Source organism: Emiliania huxleyi (genome assembly GCF_000372725.1).
Source record: "Emiliania huxleyi CCMP1516 unplaced genomic scaffold EMIHUscaffold_40, whole genome shotgun sequence".
In the NCBI taxonomy this organism is placed as follows: Eukaryota; Haptophyta; order Isochrysidales; family Noelaerhabdaceae; genus Emiliania; species Emiliania huxleyi.
Window position 1 is genome coordinate 175,331 of NW_005198965.1, and position 17,710 is coordinate 193,040.

General features: G+C 67.5%; 4 protein-coding genes across 4 annotated transcripts; 1 reads left to right on the forward strand and 3 right to left on the reverse strand.

The window, feature by feature from the left end:
• Positions 1 to 1,124: 1,124 nt before the first annotated feature.
• Positions 1,125 to 1,596, reverse strand: EMIHUDRAFT_57763 (hypothetical protein; the record flags this gene model as incomplete). Its single annotated transcript, XM_005770110.1, has 2 exons — positions 1,125 to 1,304; positions 1,339 to 1,596. Coding segments are annotated over 2 exons (438 nt in total), but the record flags the coding sequence as incomplete, so codon positions are not given.
• Positions 1,597 to 6,234: 4,638 nt separating this feature from the next.
• On the forward strand, positions 6,235 to 7,051 carry EMIHUDRAFT_310744 (hypothetical protein; the record flags this gene model as incomplete). The annotated part of the gene is made up of 4 exons (XM_005770111.1): positions 6,235 to 6,399; positions 6,440 to 6,590; positions 6,640 to 6,759; positions 6,801 to 7,051. The coding sequence occupies 4 exons, from the start codon at positions 6,235 to 6,237 to the stop codon at positions 7,049 to 7,051; spliced, it is 687 nt and encodes a 228-aa protein (XP_005770168.1).
• A 207-nt stretch (positions 7,052 to 7,258) lies between these two features.
• On the reverse strand, positions 7,259 to 8,131 carry EMIHUDRAFT_55801 (hypothetical protein; the record flags this gene model as incomplete). The annotated part of the gene is made up of 1 exon (XM_005770112.1): positions 7,259 to 8,131. A coding segment is annotated over one exon (873 nt), but the record flags the coding sequence as incomplete, so codon positions are not given.
• Positions 8,132 to 12,705: 4,574 nt separating this feature from the next.
• Positions 12,706 to 14,170, reverse strand: EMIHUDRAFT_102450 (hypothetical protein; the record flags this gene model as incomplete). The annotated part of the gene is made up of 2 exons (XM_005770113.1): positions 12,706 to 13,112; positions 13,216 to 14,170. The coding sequence occupies 2 exons, from the start codon at positions 14,168 to 14,170 to the stop codon at positions 12,706 to 12,708; spliced, it is 1,362 nt and encodes a 453-aa protein (XP_005770170.1).
• Between the last annotated feature and the right edge of the window lie 3,540 nt (positions 14,171 to 17,710).

The following is a 17,710-nucleotide window of genomic DNA, read 5'->3' on the forward strand; positions in this document are numbered from 1 at the left end:
CTGCTCCGCAGGGCGATGTCGAGCTCGACCGCTGCACTCCGCCGCCTCAGGATGTCACGTCGCTCGGCGTGATCCGGGGCCCTTGCGCATTGAAGTGCGCACGCGCGGTCGCGGCGAAAGGGAGCTCGAGTACGAGCTCCGCCCCTGCCAGCACACCCATGCGCGCTTTGATGGCATTGAACAGCCCAGCGCCTCTCGGCTTCGACCTCCGCTGGCCGAGCTTTCTCGCCTCGTCGCAGCAGGTAATGCCGTCGCCAGGGAGGAGGTGTCGGCTCTTGACGTTGATCGTTGTGCTTTGGCTGTGCGCGCCTGGTGCGCGGCTGCGCGCTCGGTGACGCCATCGCTGGAGACACGCGGATTAGGCCGCGCTCCGTATCTAATTCGTAAGTGTACTCTCCTTACGCACTCTTCACACAGGGGCTCTCACAGCAGACTGTCCCGTGAAGGTTCACGGGGCCGACTACAGTGAACAGTGTTTATGCGTATGATTGTAAGTGCGTAGGGACCCGCTCCAGAACAGGCTCGCTCTCACAACGGCGGGGAGCGTGCGCGTGCGCAGAGACTCCAGAGAGGCACACACAATGCACTCACGGACGACAATGCACACACGCGTCACACACGACCACACATTGTTTCCGACATTGAGAGTTGAGTGGTCCCCACAATTCTCTCTCTTCCTGCCCCCCCCCCCCCCCCCTTCTCCCGAGAGAATTGCCGCAGCGCCCCTTGGCCCCGCGCCCTCGCCGTCTCACGCCTCGGCGGGCAGGTTCGCGTTGAGCGCCTCCTCGAGCTGGCGCACGAGGGCCGCCATGTTGCTCGCGTGCGCCTTGGAGTTCTTCGGGTCCGACGCCATGCGCCGCACGTTGGCGAGGATGGCGGCGCGGCGGAGGCGGAAGTGTGCGAAGATGGCGTCCCGCAGCTCCGGCACGGGCGAGCGGAGCTGCTCGATCATCGCGTACCGCACGGTGGCCTCGCGGAGCGGCTCGTTGTAGCCTGCGGCGTCAGCCCACCCCGGCGTCAGAACAGGGGGTGCGCGGAAAGACCCCAGTAAGACTCCCGCCGTGCACTCTCGAGCGCTAGTTGGAGATGTTCGGTCCGTACCCCGCATCTACGGCCGTGCCTCGCGACTGCGAGTCGCCCTGCGGCGTGCCTCGGATCCGCTCGTACCCCGGCTCGTTGAAGAACGGGTCCGGCACGAGGATGAGCGCCTGGACCGACATGAGGACCTGCAGCAGCGTGGAGGTCTTCGCGTGCCACGACTCGCCCGCGTCGCCCTGCCACGTGCCCAGCAGCGAGAGGCAGACCTGCAGCGACGTGGACGTGTGGTGGGCGTGTCACAAGCGACGGTGCATCGTCCGGGGGCGAGAGACAAGCCTTGCCGCAATTGTACAGGTTCGGGTTGAAGCGGACAGAGCCAGCGCCCGTCGTGCGCAGGTTGACCTTTGGCGCCGTGTTTGGGTAGTCGTTCGGGCAGAGGATGTCGAAGATGAAGAGGCCGCCCTCGTACGGCGTCCCCTCAGGCCCAGAGATCATCGCGCGCCACAAGTGCATCTGCGACTCGTGCACGCGGCACCACACCGTCGACGACATCGTGACGGGCAGCCCGCCGCCCATCATGTCGGCCGCCTGCTCACAGCAGCAGCGGGTCTGAAGAGACCCTCCTCACAGCCCGCCACCCCCCCGCCACCACATCGGCCGCCTCGAGCGCCAGCCGGCGAGAACGCGAGCCGAGTGCGTCCATCTTGCCCGCCTTGCCCTCGTAGTGGTGCCCGTGGAGCGACTCGACCGCCTCGAAGACGAGCGGCCGCATCTGGCGCAAGTACTCCGCCTCCCCATCGCACGCCGAGGAGGAGGCGCCCCCGCTCGGGCCGCCGCTCGCGGCGGCCGGCGCGGCGGTGGTCGCAGCGGCGGCGCTCCTCCGGGTGGTCCGACCGTTGGCCGTCGCCGGCGGGTTGGCCGCCGCCGCGTCGCCCCCGCGGCGCGAGCGGCGGGCGGGGGGCGGGGCGGGGAGGGCGGCGCTGGAGGCGTTGGCCGGCGCCGGCGCCGGTGCAGCCGCTGGCGGCGCCTGCGTCGCGATGGGCGCCGCCTCGAGGTCGGCGGCGACGGCGACGATGTGGCGCGCCAGAGGGACGGAGAAGGTATTGTCGAGCGGCGTGAGCGCCTCGGCGGAGACGGCGGCGCGCGCGCCAGGCCGGAGCGCGGCCTGCGGCGGAGCGGGCTCGGCCTTCGCCGCCGAAGCGCGAGCCTCTGCAACCGCAGCGGCGACAGCCTCGGCGACGGCCGCGAGCGTGTCGCCGGCAGCGGCCTGGTCCGACGCGCCGCTCGACGCTGCGGCCTGCGCGGCGGCGGGCGCGGCGGCGGGCGCGGCGGCGGGCGCGGCGGCGGGCGTGGGCGCGGCCGGCTGGGAGCGCAGCAGGAAAGCTGCCTGCCGCTGCACCACGCCGAGAGCCTCGAGGATTGTGGTTGGCTCTCCGCTGGCGGCGGGCGGGCCGCCGCCGAGCGACGAGGCGGGGGGAGAGGCGAGCACGCCCGCCATGGCGGGGCTGCGCCCAACCGCGCGCAGCAGCGAGAGGACGTGCGCAAACATGAGCGCGCGCTCGGGGCGCGAACCGATGTCGAGGAGCGAGCCGCAACGCAGCTGCTGCCAGAGGAGAGTGCGGAGGCACGAGTCGCGGGCCACGTCGGCGGAGATGGCGCCCGCCTCCGCCTCGGACGTCACCCGGCCGAGCAGCTCGCGCATCTCGATGTCCTGCTGCGCCTGCGCCGCCTCGGCCGTCGCGATGTCCCAAGACGGACCTCCTTCGTTGCCTTGGTGGCCGTACCCGACGCCTGACGCCCAGCCGCCGCGCTGCTGCCCGGCGGGCCGCTTCTGCCGCTTGCCGTAGTGCAGCTCGCCTGTTCGCACGGGGACACTTCATAGCTGGCCTCGCCGCCTGCCCACAGCCCTCCGCGCGCGCGAGCTCACGGATCCGCTCTGTGTCGACGCCGGCCTGCCGCGCCGCGAGCAGCTTCGGCGCCTCGGCCGCCCACCACGGGCGCAATCCCGCGAGAAGCTCGAGCCGGCTGAGGCACGCCTCGGCCCTGCTGTAGGCGGGGGGGCCGCCGCCGTTGCGCGGGTCGTCGAGCGCGACGCGGCCGTGCGTCTCGAGGAAGGCCTGCGCGCCGCGGATGATTGCCTACACAGCCACGCGCCGCACGCGTGTGCCGGACGGCCCTGGACGTGTCCTGGACGTGTCCTGCGCGGCGAAAGGGGGTCTCGCCTTGATCGACTTCATCGGGTCCCACCCCTCGAGCGAGAGCATCGGGTGCGACATCAGCGCGTCGCCGGTGACGCCCAGCAGCCGCGGCTTGAGCAGCGAGATCTGGACGGGGTAGAAGGGGTGCATGTCGGGCTGGAACCGCAGCTCGAGCTGCACGTTTGCGCAGCCGTCTGGGCCGCCCAACTGCAGCAGGTCGGCGTGGAGCGGCGTCCCCGGCGTGATGTCCGAGATCTCCACGACCCAGTGGTGGATGTCGAGGTCGACGCAGTCGGCGAGGATCCCTATTCGTGCAGAGACTGGCCTCGGGGCGAGGCGCGCCCTCCCCCCCCCGCCGGCGTCGCAGGCGCGAGCGAGGGGCGACCTGCGAAGCCCTCGGCGCGCTCGCGGATGAGGGCGACGAGCTCGTTGCACAGGATGCGGGTCGCCTCGGCGGACGAGAAGATCTGCGACGCCGCCCCGCGCTTGCCCGTCTGCTTGTCGCCCTTGTCCCCCCGCCGCTTTGGCTCCTTCGACTCGGCCGGCTCTGGCGCGGCGGCGGCCGGCGCGGCGGCGGGCGCGGAGTCGTCGGCGGGAGGGTCGAGGCCGACGGCGCGGCGCGCGGCCTCGCGGCGGCGCGTGTCCTTCTCCTCCCACGCGAGCCGCAGCCGCAGCAGCCGCTCGTCGAGCTCGTCGCCCGCCTTGAAGCCGAGGTCGTAGTCGTCGTCGGAAGACGCGCCAGAGGCGGCGTCCTCGTCCTCGTCGTCGGACGAGGCGTCCCCGCCGCCCTCGGGCGGATCGCCCGAGCCGCCGGCTCCCGCCGATGAGGACGCGCCGCCGTCCGCGCTGCCAATCTGGGAGTAGGACGGCAGCTGCGCCAAGACCGCCTCGGAGCCGAGAGCGAGGCCGAGCTGCTCGAGCACCGCGGGGAGGGAGGCGCCTGATGAGATGCGCTCGGAGACGGACTCGACGGCGCGGAGCAGCGCGTCCGAGCCGTCCGCGAATGCCAGCGCGCCGGAGCGCGGGTACCGCGAGCGCTCGTGCAGCGAGAGGTTGACGCTGCCGGTCGCGTCGCCGGCTCGGACGTCAAAGACGACCGTGTCCTCCTCGAGGCGGAAGCGAGCGAAGCAGGGGTCGGAGAGCGCGCCCGCCGCGCCGTTGGCGCTGGCCATGTGGGAGGCGAGCATGATTCTTGCTCGCGCCCAGCAGCGGGGCGGGCGTTTCTTTCGCCAGCCATCTTCAGCGAGATAGGGCAAGCGGCTGGCGGCTAGCCTCTGAGGAGAGTGACCAGAGACACCTCACAAGAACCCACACACGGTCTAGTCCGGCCTCGCGGTCGGCGGAGATTGCTAGAGGCCGAGCAAGCCTGCTCTAGCCTCACGCGTTCGCCCCTGTTGTCTGTTGTTTGTTGTGCCCTTGTTTGTTCTCTTGGCACCTGGGAGTGCTGGGGGGGGCGACAGGGAGAATGTGGCCCTGAGTTATGTGTACGCCAACTCAGGGTGTGTGGCAGCCAGCTGGCTGTGTGTCTTGTGAGCTTGTTTGTGTCTGTGTGTCGTTCGTGCGTGTCGTCATCATCTGTCTCGCGTCCACCCATACCGCGCTGGTGTCCAGTCCGAGCCTAACTGTTCTTCACCTTTCTACCTACCTACAACTGTACCTCTTCTACAGAGCATTCGCGAGCCAAGCAACTCAACAGCCACATCTCGCATGCCAGCGACGCTGACGAGCTGCTCTCGCTTTTTGCTGCCCACAGCACCAACGTGGCCACATCCACGCTGCGAACCTGTGGAACAAACTCGGCAAGCTGCGCATCGAGCGGCGGCACGAGGAGCAGCTTGAGCGGCTGGTGAAGCGCACGCTCGAACTCATACCGTCATGCGAAGCACGCGAGCTGGCTAATATCGCTCACGGAGTGGCAAGGTGCCGGCTGCCTGTGAGTGTGGTGCGCTCGCTGTACGCGGCGATGGCGGAGGCGGCCTTGGGAGAGGGATGACTTCCTTCAAGCAACACGGTGTGGGCGTATGTGACGGCGGGCGTGGCTGCAGACGCTCTGTACGCGGCGGTGGCGGAGGCGGCGGTGCGCCGCAGCGGGCTGGCTGGCTTCAACGCTCAGGCCCTGGCCAACACGGTGTGGGCGTATGCCGTGGCTGCAGACGCTCTGTACGCGGCGGTGGCGGAGGCAGCGGTGCGCGGCGGGCTGGCTGGCTTCAACCCGCAGGACTTGTCCAACACAGCGTGGGCGTATGCGACAGCGGGCGTGACTGCAGACGCGCTGTACGCGGTGGTGGCGGAGGCGGCGGTGCGCGGCGGGCTGGCTGGCTTCAACCCGCAGAACCTGGCCAACACGGTGTGGGCGTATGCGAGGGCGGGCGTGGCTGCAGACGCGCTGTACGCGGCGGTGGCGGGGGCGGCGGTGCGCCGCAGCGGGCTGGCTGGCTTCAACGCTCAGGCCCTGGCCAACACGGTGTGGGCGTATGCCGTGGCTGCAGACGCTCTGTACGCGGCGGTGGCGGAGGCAGCGGTGCGCGGCGGGCTGGCTGGCTTCAACCCGCAGGACTTGTCCAACACAGCGTGGGCGTATGCGACAGCGGGCGTGGCTGCAGACGCGCTGTACGCGGCGGTGGCGGGGGCGGCGGTGCGCGGCGGGCTGGCTGGCTTCAACGCTCAGGAGCTGTCCAACACGGTGTGGGCGTATGCGACGGCGGGCGTGGCTGCAGACGCGCTGTACGCGGCGGTGGCGGGGGCGGCGGTGCGCCGCGGCGGGCTGGCTGGCTTCAACGCTCAGGAGCTGTCCAACACGGTGTGGGCGTATGCGGCGGCGAATCGGTGTAACCCTTTGCTTTTTGCTGATTGCTCGCTCGCGCAAGACCCAGCGAGGTGGGGCGTCGAGGCCCGCGCCCAACTGCACCAGTGGCAGCTCAAGCTCTTCCTGGAACGCGGCGCAGAGGCGCAGCAGTATCTTCTCTCCAACTCCCAGCGCCAGCTTTGCTGTGACGCCATGCAAGCCCAAGGCACGCAAGTGACGATCTCGCGCTTGCAGCGCTCCGTCGCGGATTCCCTCGCCACCGTCCGGTACGGCTTCAAGGAGGAGTATCTCGAGCCGCGCACCGGCTACTCGCTCGACCTGGCGTTTTGGTTACCCTCGTCACGCATCGCGATCGAGGTGGACGGCCCGTCTCACTTCCTGCTGCCCGATAGCCAAGGCGTGCGCACCCAACGGCCCAACGAAGCTCAAGCGGCGCCTCCTCGCCGCGGCTTGCTGGAGGATGATCAGCGTTCCATTCCATGAGTGGGACAGCTTGAACACGGCCGATGAGCGTCAGGCCTACTTGGAGCGAGCGGTCGGCTCGCTCGGTGCGGCAGCGCCACAGGCACCGCCGGAAGGATGTACCTCGCTCCCCAGCTGCAGCAGCCCCTTGCCAGCCCGGGTCCAGCAGCCCGATCGCTAGCCGCGGACAAGGGCCGGACTACGAAGCTGACAGCTGCGGCAGCCCCAGCGGCAGCCCCAGCCCCCAGGAAGAGGGTCGGAATTGCGAGATCGCGGCCGGTGCCTCTTCAATGGAGCTGAGCCTCGAAGCGCAGAGGTGCGGTGCGAGGTGGCGCGGTACGCGCTAGACGAAGGCCGCCTGAGGATGCTCGTGGAGGAGCAAGGGGCGAGCTTCAGCGCCACAGTGGCCAGCGTGGTCGTCGACAAGCTTTGCGGCTTCATCGCGGCCGCCAAAGGCATGGCACGGCGCACTACGCGCTGCAAGCGACTGCAGAGGTCTCGGCTGAGGAGGCACGCGCCAACCTCAAGACTCTCGAGAAAAACTTGAAGAAACAGGTACAGAGGCGGCGGTGGAGTTGAGGTCAGAGGTGTGCGCGCGCGAACCCGGCGTGCCGGCGACCCCGCCCGCGGGCGCCGTCGCGAGAGGCCGTGGTAGTACGTTGTCTGTATGTGTTGTGTCAGCGGCCTGCGCGTGAAAAGATCGGCACATATAATTTGTCCATACAGTAAAGCGCGCGGACCTTCCTCACTCCTGGCCGCCGTCCTTGAGCTCGAGGGCAATCTGGTAGACCGCGCCCCTCCGCGCGCCCACCGCCGCCGCCACCTCGCGCACCGCTCTCGAGAGCGGCTGCCCGGTCGCCAGCCGCTCCCTGAGCTGGTCGCGCGCCTCGTCTTGCGCCGCGTCGCGCGCCTCGCTCGCCCGCGCCGCCACCTCCTCCTCGGCGAGCGGCGCTAGCACGATCGTGAACTCGCCGCGCAGCTTGCCCGCCTCGTCCTGCGCCGCCGCGTACCGCGCCGCGAGCTCGGACACGGTGCCGCGCGCCGTCTCCTCGTGCAGCTTGGTCAGCTCGCGCGCGGCGAGGCAGCGCCGCTCGCCCGCCCCCTTGGCGGCCAGCTCCCGCAGCGTCGCGACCACCCGGTGCGGGGACTCGTACAGCACCGCCGCTCTCTCGTCCGCCACGAGCGCCGCGAGCGCCTCGCGCCGACCGCGGCCCGCGCGGGGGAGGAAGCCGCCGAAGCGGAAGCCGGCGGCGGCGAAGCCCGAGATGGAGAGCGCCGCGATGGCTGCGCACGCGCCAGGCACCGGCACGAGAGGCACGCCCGCGGCGGCGCACTCGGCAGCGAGCAGCGCGCCCGGGTCGCTGATGCCGGGCGTGCCGGCGTCAGACACGACGGCGACGGTGGCGCCGCCTCTGGCGAGCTCGACAACCCGCGCCGACGCGGCGCGTGCGTTGTGCTCGTGGTGCGACAGCTGCTTCTTGGGCGAGGCGCCCAGATGCCGCAGCAGCACGGCGGTCCTCCGCGTGTCCTCCGAGGCGACCACATCCACCTCGCGCAGCGTGCGCGCGGCGCGCAGCGTCAGGTCGTCGAGGTTGCCGATGGGCGTCCCCACGATGTAGACCGTGCCCTTGGTCAGCGAGGAGGCGCCAGAAGCGTCCGGTGCCCACTCCTCGCCAGGCTGGTCGTCGCCGCCGCCACGCGGGAGGCACAGCATCGCTGCGGACGCACGGGTTGTAAGCCGCGGCGGCGGAAGGACCAACGCGAGAGCGGCCGCCCTCGAGAAGAGCGCGGCACCGCGCACGGCGAGCGGCATGTCGTAAGCGTGTCTCGCTAGAGGAAGGACCGGCGCGGGCGCTCGACGAAGCAGTCGTGGTGCGGGAAAGAATTTTACGCGGCCTCGCACAAGAATTTCGGACGCTCGCAGGTGGCCGTTTTTGGCAGCGTTCATCAGCGGCGTGAGGCCTCCTTCGTAATGCTCGTCGGAGTCCGCACCGTGCTGCAGCAGCACGGCGACCACTCGATCGTGGCCCATGCCGACGGCTATCGCCAACATCGGAAGCGCCGGATATTTGACGGTCGAATTCTCGACGCCCTTGCACATATCCGTGATCCGCCCGCCGCCGGTGAGCCACGCACGGCGGCGCCGCCTCCTGCCCCACCGCCCCCGACCGAGAGCGGCGGGAGGAAGCCGGCGTCTGGCGAGCGGAGCCCTCGCCCCGAGAGGGCGCCCCGGGCGGCGGCGGCGGGGGGTCGGGCGGAGAGGACGAGGAGCCTCCAGCGCGCAGGTGCACCAGCCTGCGCGGCCTGAAAGTCGGAGCAACGTGCCGCTGCCGCCGCCGCTGCTGCTGCGGGGAGCGCGGGGAGGGGTCGCCCGAGGACGAGCAGGCGTCCGCGTGGAGGCGGCGGCGGGCGGCCGCAAGGAAGGCGCGAAGGTCGGCGGCATCCGCTTCCTCCGCCTCCGCTCGAGCGCGTAGAACGGCGCGCCACCGCCTCCGACGGGCCCGGCGGCAGTCGAGACGCTCCCAGGCAGCCGCGCGTACACGTCCATCGCCACGTGCTCGTCGCGAACAGATCAGAAGAATTTACGATTGCACAGTCGGAGGCTGGGCTACCTGAGGGAGGGGACCGAGGGTGGGGAGGTACCGCGAGAAGACAGCGGGTCAGCCGGCGAACCGGAAGGCCGAGACCGGAGGGCCCCGGGTGAGACCTGGAGTCAACTGTCGGAGGGGGTGAGAGTCGAGCTGACTCAGCCTCTACGAGTGGAGTCGGGACAAACGAGCTCACCGGGGGTAGACCCGTCGCGGCGGCAGCCGGACCATCATGATCTACGACAAGGAAGGCCGCGACCCCCCGAGCTCGAGAAGGAGACGGCGGATGGGGGGGGCGAGCCGAGTACGGTAGAGAGGCCACGGATTCGGGCGCGATTCGTCGACCAGGGAGAGCGGGCCCGACCCCCCGGGGAGGGGAGGTGGCGTGACCCAACGCCGCCGCCCTCGCCCAGGGAGTCGGGCACGGGATCGCCACCCACGGAGTCAACGGGATCAGGCAGAGAAGACGAGACGGCGGTGGGACCGCGGCCGAAGAAGCATAAGAGGGGAAGGCGGGCGCAGCCGCTGCCCGACCAGCGGAAAGCGAGCCGGGGGGAGGACCGGGAGGATAGGAGAGCCCCAGAGGCCTGAGGCGTGACATCGTGTGCGTGTCTGGTGTCCATTATCGAGCTCTCCGACATCGAGTAGAGGGGGCGCTCCGCAGCTAGGGGACACCCAAAGCGCAGACCAACCCTCGAAGACCCGTGTTTACTTTACGGCCCTTTCCCTGCGAACGCGCACCCCCCAGGGCTAGGGCTCTCTTGCCCGCAACCCGATCCCGATCATCTGGCCCGCTGGGGGGTGTGCTTCTTAGCCCCCTGGCCCTGGACCGATAGGCTAGAGAGATCAACAACGCTGATCGATCAACGTCAGCCGAGACGCCCGAGTGAGTGGCTCACGATACGGCTTTTAGTGTGGTAGTACATAAGTACAAGATAGACTCACATGGTCACAAGTCTTTAGTAAAACGCCAGCACTCAACACGACGAAGGTGTGTTGGGCTCGAAGGCGCGGTGAACACAGCCGCCTCGAGCGTACGTACCGCTAAAACACGAGCCGAGGTGGGAGGGGGCGGCGGCGGAGAAGAGGCGGGAGCCGGGAGAGCTGGGTCCAATGCCCTCTGCTGCTGGGGGGGTCGGGACCCCCCCCCCAGCAGCAGCCTCTGCTGCTGGGGGGGTCAGACCCCCCCCCCTAGCAGCAGGGATGACTTTAGATGTGCAGGGGGGGTACCGAGCAATGTGCGGCCGCTCCGGGCACCTCGGCTGGGTCCATCGGCACGAGGCCCGCCCCGCCGGGCAGCCCCGCGAGCTCATGATGCCCCACCGAGAGGCGCTGATGCCCCGCCGAGATCGGGCGGCTTTCGCACGAAAAACGAGGGCGCCCGAGGGGGGGGGTCCGAATAAGATACATCATAGCGCCAGTCCCGTGCCTAGTGTCGCCACCGCCGCTCCCTCGCCAGACGTGCCGCCGCCCGCCCGCCTCCTCGACCTCCCCAGGGAGCTCCTCGAGCGCGCCCTCTCTCGCTGCGACAGCCCCCTCGACATCGCTCGCGTCGCCGCCGTCTCCCTCCTCTTTCACGCCCCGCTTGCGGAGCAGGGCATCCGCTTGTGGGCGCAAGAGCGCGGCTTCGAGCTGCCGGCGGAGGGCTGCGGTAGCGGTTAGTAGAGGCGGAGAGAGCCAGCGCGGCGCACAGCTTTTCTTCTTTCTGAAAAGAAAGAAAAGCGAGCTAAGTCTGCTTCGTATTTTCTTCTCACAAGGCTGAACTACTGTGCCGGAAAAGAAATTAAAACAAAACAACTCTCTCTCAGACAGGCTCGAGACAGGTGCGTACTGGCGAGAGCTAGGAAAAGAAATAAGGCCGCGCACCGGCCAGCCGCGCGCGCTGCCTGGTCCTGCCCTGGTTACACCTTACACGTGCCGCATCCATTATATGGCGTGCGCCGATGCCGACGTCGAGGCTCTGTTTGACGACTTCATGAACGCTGCAATCGACAGCGACGCGATATCGGAATCGCGGCGCGACGTGATTATGGACGCGTTGGCACAATGCTCCGTTGCCGAGCGCAAGCAACGGATGCAGGACCAAATCTTGCTGCTGCTGCCGGTAGGCCAACGAGTGCGAATCGACAACCTGCGAAGCCGGCCGGACCTCAACGGCAGCGTTGGATACGTGTTAGACTTGCGTGCTCAACTACGCGTGGGAGTGCAGTTTCCACACGCAAAGCTTTCTGTCGCCCTGCACAACGTGCAGCTTGCAGGGCCGCTGCCGGTCTTGCCTCGTGACATGTGGGCGCTCGTGCTCGGCCACGTTCCAGTATGGCAGCGAGTGCGACTCAGCCGCTTGTCAACCGAGTGGCATGCGGTGATTCAGACGCCAGCCTTGTCGCGTTGTCTCCTACTCACTGCGGACAAGGCCGCGCTCACTGCCAACACACCCGAGCCTCGCCGCCGACCAGGCTGCGCACTCGAGGGCGAAGTGGCGACGTACCTCCAGGCACGTGACGCGCTGGCGGCGCCCGTCGGTGCGCTGCCCGTGAGCGCGGACGAGCTGCGGCGCATCCCAGACGCCTGGCTCGCGCATGTCGAGTGCGTCCTCGTCGAGGAGATCCCACTGGTGAAAGTCGAGCCGGAGCTGCCAGAACCGTATGATAAGACCATTATGAGCGAGAGCTACCGCGATGCGTGCCAGCGCTTGCTGCCGATGATCGAGGCGCTCTCTCGGCGTCGATTCCCGCGCCTCTCGACCCTGTGGTTCGACTTGACACCAATGGACTACGAACCGCCGACGGCGCATTCCTGCACGGCGCTCCCTCCCAACCTGCACGTGCACCAGCAGGCGGCGCGTCGGGCGCGTGCCACCGAGCTCAAGTTCTTCACATGGCTGACGAACCATATGGAAACCCTACAGCGTCTACCACTGAATTTGCCGCTTTACGTGTACCCTCGCTTTGCCGCCTGGTGGGACAAGCGCGGAATCGTCGACGCGGCACTGCCGAGGCTGCAGTGGCTCACCGTGGGGCTTACCCTTGAACGAGTCGCCTATGTCCCTGCCTTCCTGCGCGGCAGCCCTCAGATTGAAGTGCTTGTATCTCTGTACCTCGACTCGATGCAAGATTTCGCCCTACTCGGTCGGCTGCCGCGCCTTCGCAACCTCGACCTGGGTCTGCTCTCATTCCAGGCGACGAGAGGCTGGCTCCGCAACCTGTGCAGTGTACTGCCCGCTCAGCTTGAGCACCTGATACTGAACTGGGACTCGGCTGATGCGATGAGCGCAGAGGAGTGGAGCAGCTTTCGCAAATTCGGCAGCCTGCGCGGCCTACGCATCGAGATGGACTCGTGCGAGCACGCGGCAGACTTTGGTGTCGACGAGATCCAGCAGCATCTGCAGCGGCTTCTGCCAGCTGCTGGCGTCGTCGTGACAGATGTGTCGACGCAGAACCACAAACCGCCTCGCCCCGAGTGGGCGACACCGTGCATGCGTCGCATTTTTGAGGAACTCTCTGCTCCAGATGATCGGTATCGGGGCGCACTAACATAGGCGCAGTCAGAACAAAACCCGGCAGTGTATTTAATGACATTACGTAATGACTGCACTCTCCAATTGCTCCACCCGCTAAGCCGATCTCACTGCTGTATGTCGCTCGCGCATAATGGTGTCCCCAGCGCCAGCGCACAGGAGCAGCGGCCCTCCGAGCGGCACCCCGCCGCCCGCCGGCTCGTCGGCCGGCTCGCGGTAGGAGGAGAGGCTGCCGAGCAGCCTCTCCCGCAGCAGCCGCGCCTCGGCCGCCACGCCACCTCCTCGGCCCGCCGCGCCGCAATCGACTCGCTCCGCCGAGCACGCGAACCCGAGCGGCCCGCCGCGCTCCACGTCGTACTGCAAGCCGAGCGCGGCGACGGCGGGCTGGAGCGCCCCGGCGACGCGGCAGTGCGACTGCCGGCCCTGCTCGGTGGCGAGTTGGCCGTCGCAATACTGCCGCTCGTACTTTGCGTTCGTGCCGCCGTCGACCGCCTCGCCCGCCGCTGCGCCGATCCAGCGCCGGGTGGCGGCGGGGTCGAGGCCGGCCCCGCCCTCGGAGGCGGGTGCGCCGAGCCACTCTCCCACGGCGGCGAGGCAGCGGCCTACAGGAGGAAGCTTCCAGGAAAGGTCCGGGAGTCCGGGAGGCCCGCAGGCCCACGGCGGCGAGGCAGCGGCCTGGCGCGTGGGCGAGGTCCTCGTACCGCACCACCCGCGCGGAGGAGAGGGCGGGCAAGTCGCGCTGCAGCACCGTGTGGGTCAGCGCCCAGTGCAGCACCGCCTCGCCCACCGCCTCGGGCGGCCCGCCGCCGCCGCCGCCGCCGCCGCACGAGGTGATCCGGTGCTGCGCGAGCGCGACGGCGAGCGGGTGCCGCGTCACCACGAGGAAGGAGGTGCGCGGCGCGAAGAGCGACTGCAGCAGCCGCGCCGTCAGCATGTTGGTGGGCGTCTTTTCGAGCAGCAGCGGCCGCTCGAGGCCAGCCTCGCCCCAGTAGTAGCCCCACTGGGAGAGCAGCGCGTCGCGGCTCGCCAGGGAGGCGAGCGGCGACGCCTCCGTCAGGTGGGCGCCCGGGTCGAAGCCGTACCGCCCCACCCCGCGCGCCGGCGGAGAGCCGACCCGCCGGACGCCGGCGCGGAGGCAGTCCTCGCGCTCGCGCCCGACGCCAAAGGTGGGCATCACAGACTGCAAGAAGGCGCCCTCGGAGAAGTCGCCGTCCGTCCGCTCGGCAAAGGCGCCCACCTGAGGGTGCAGCCGCAGCAGCCGCCACAGCAGCGTCGTGCCGCCGCGGTGCGGGCCGGCGATGAAGAGGAAGCGGTGGCGCCGCGCCATCGCCTCGGCCTCGGCGGCGCTCAGCCGGAGCGTCTTGGCCGAGGGCGGCAGCAGCATCATCCAGAGCGAGTAGCGCGACGAGAGCGGCAGGATCACGGCGCCGATGATTATGGCAGACCCGGCCGCCGCGATCAGCCACGGCAGCAGGTTTGGCCGGCCGCGCCGGCCGACCTTTCGCAGACCATTCTGCTGCCGCTGCAGTGGCTCGCTCTCCTCGTCGTCCGAGAGCTTCATGCGGGAGGCGGCGGTGGGTTGTCGACCGCGTGACAGGCTCGCGTGGCTATCGACACTGGCGGCCGGCGACCGGGGGGGGGGGGGATATCAAGCGCGAAACGAGAAAAAGAATTAGGCGGCCGAGCTGCGACGGGAGATCGAGCGCCACAGCTTGGGTAAGACGGGGCGGCTCATGACGATGGACGAACTGGCAGCACTGTCCGACACACCTCATCTTTGCGAGGCCCCTTCCTTGCGATATTCTTCTACCCGTACGACTCGGAACACGAATGTGACAGGACCATCGGGTCCTTCAGCCACCAAAGCGGGATCACCCGAGAGCAGCTGAGCCTGCCTCTGGCCTCGCCTCCCTCTCCTTCAGGCATTCGTGGCATCCTATGGGTCGTCCAGAGTATCGACCTCTGGCTTGTCAGCCGCCCCACCGAGGGCACCATGAAGTACAGCGATCGCCACCTCGCTGGCATCTGCTGGCCTCTCCGCAGGCCCCCCCGACCGCGTCGAACTCATCGGCGCGGGCTCTCTCGGCCGGGACCGGCCCCAGCTTCGGCTGAGGGCTGACAAGCTGCCGAGCCCAAATCACTGTGGCGTCGTGATTTCTTGTTGGTTTCCTAAAATCTCTCTCATGTGCACCGCTCAGGAAGTCTCGTAGCGCATCCTTCCGTGCTCAAGTTGGGTGACGTGGCGCCGCTCCCGAAAGACCTCGAACGGGCGCGCCCAGTAACGTGCCTGGATGCGATATACAAGGTGGTCGATGCGGCGATAGCACGAGGCGTCCTCTGAGTCGTTGTCCCCGAGGTGTGCTGTCGCCACCGCGTCGGCGTAAGCGTTGCAGGCTATTCCCACATGTGCTGGCACCCACATGAAGACCACCGCCTCTAGCTTCGATCTATAGTGTAAGCGATCGCCTCCAGGAGCCCGCCTCTCTCCCACGTCCCAGTCCCTCAGGCCTTCTGGTATCCCTTTGCGGTGCGCATTCTCAATCTGCTGCAGCGCGGGTTTTTGCAGTCGCATAGCACTAAGCACCTCCGCGATTGCGCATTGCTCGCGCTCGCCATTTTGCGTAAGTATGCGAGTATCGCGTACATCTCCGCGTCTATCGGCTCCCACATGTTCGGCAGCTTTCCTCCCCACATTCCCGCCCCAAACGCTGTCCGTATCTCCCCTTCTTCGCAGGGTCCGATTCCGTTGGGATCCTTTACCTGTGCGTCTCCCGGGACGCTCTTTCCGAATCGTGTCGGTCCTTCGAACACGCCGTACGCCACCCTAGGGTTCGGCACGTACTTTCCATCCTCCGCCATTTTGTCCTCACGGTCCTTTCCTCCGTCCGTCGCCGCAAAGTGTGTGAACTGGTGTGAGACGTGCAACGCGAGGCATGTCTGCGCTACCTTCACGTTCAGGGCTCGTCCCTTCCCCGACCGCAGCGGCTCGCTGTCTTTTCCCATCTTAATTCGCTTTCCGTTGCCGTCCGTCAGCTCTCCCCCCGTCTCAAATTCGTCGTATCTGAGCAAGAAGCGCGTGAGGGGGTCCTCCTGTAGCTCCCCTACTCTGATCGCGCTCGCCCCGTGTCCGTGCCCCACAAACAGCTCGTAGTCTTCTTTCTTCCAGTTTATGAGTCTCTGGGGCGCCCCCTCTGGGAACAACGTCTCATCCGCCCCGAGGCTCCCCTCCTGTCGCTCCCTCTCCTGTCTCTCCATCATCTTTCTCACCGCGTCCTTCGTGATCTTATTTTGCTCGGGTATCTCCTCCTCCCATGTCGCGTTCGTATCGAGGCCCGGGGTCCCCTCTAGCTTTATCACTCGCTGGTCCCCTTCCTCTCTTGACCCCAGGTGCGTGCCGCTGTCTTGCGCCGGTTTCTTCCCTCCGAGGTAGGAGCGTCCTGGCCTTCCCCTCCACTCGGATGTCCATCCTGGTTCGCCCTTCTTCAAACGTGTGTTCTGTCATGTTGGGTGCGCTTGTGCACACCCCGTTTACCTCCCTGCTGTATTCAATGAATCGGTCGAGCACATCGCTCCACGACGGATCATTACTCTTTCCGTCGCATGTCTCTAGTGCTCTGTCCGCTTGCGCTGCCTCCGGCCCGTGTCCTGCGCTCCCTAGCCGCCTGCGGTGCTCTAGCCACTCTCGGAAGGACGCCGCTTTCCATCCCACGCCTTGCGCATGTATTAGCTCCCGTTCCCATGTGCTAGCGAGCTCACCGACATATATCCTACGCTCTCCATCTTATCGTGCCACACCCAACTGTCGCTCTGCTCACCTTCCCATTCGCACAGGTACTTCCATCCGTGACCGTCCTCCTCCCTGCCCCCCCCATAGCAGGTCGGCGCCTTCCTTGCTGCCTTCACCTTCAGTACCCTGTTGGGCTCCCTCCATCCCGTCTCCTGTCCGTGTGCGCTCTGATCTGTTACCGCCCACTTCCACTCCTTCGCAGCTGCTCCCACTCTGGTCGGTTCAGCTGCTCCGCCAGCCTCTTGTATTCGCTATGTTCCGTCGTGTTGTCTTTGAGGCCATAGACTCGCTTCATTTGCGGCCACGTCAACAGACAACACTTCCCCGGTGCCCCGTTGTGACACGTCCGACCATGTCGCTATCCCCTGCTTGGCTAGGTTGCGTGCGAAGTCGCATGCGAGGTCTCTGTTATTCCAGCCGTGACGCCTTGTCTCGAAGAGGAGCGGGCCCGACGCTCTCTTTCGCCTCTCGAGCCCTGGAGGCCCTGGGCGTTCACAGCTAAATTCTTTCGCTTCGACCAGGTGGCGTTTATTTTTGCTTGGGCGGCACTCATGCCGGGGTAGGTAGGGTAGGTCTGGGCCCTCCCGTCGGGTTTTTCCCTCTCTTCAAGCTGAAATTTTCACAGCAGAAAAAGAAATTTTCCGCGGAAATCACGATGTCAACACTCCCCAAATGGGTGATCTGATGCTTGTAGGGCTTGAGAGTGGCCTCCCATGTCACAAGAAGGACTGTGGATGCAGGAGAGTACCACCAACCATCACTCTAGTTGGTATAGTACCCCACCTTCACCCATCGAGTGATTTCTTTTTTAGTTTCCCATAAGTAGGGTAGGTAGGTAGGTAGGTAGGTAGGGGCACCGCAGGGGCCGGCCAGGGTTTTTGCAGAATTTCAGCATGAGTGCCGCCCAAGCAAAAATAAACGCCACCTGCTTCGACGGCACACCGGCGGGTTCATCATGCAGTCCTCGCCGGTGGAGAGCTCGCCGGTCCACGCAGGAGGCAGATACGCTGGCTGCGCTGGCGCCGCGAGCGTGCGGCTCGACGTGATCTTCGACCAGCACCGCATCCCATCGCCTCGCCGGCCCGAAGCACCGGTGGCGGCGCCAGGCATGGCCGGCCTCACGTCAGTGGAGGCGGCTCGCATGCCCGCAGGCCGCAGCAGCGTCGGCAGCCTCGGCGCCAAGCACATGGCGGGCTCTCTTGTGCATGCGGCCGAGGCAAAGGAAGACACGTCGGTGGAGTTTCGACGGCCCCTGTCCGCACGCTCGTCGCTCGGGGACCGCGCCTACCACGGCTCGCTCGACGCGGCGCTCCA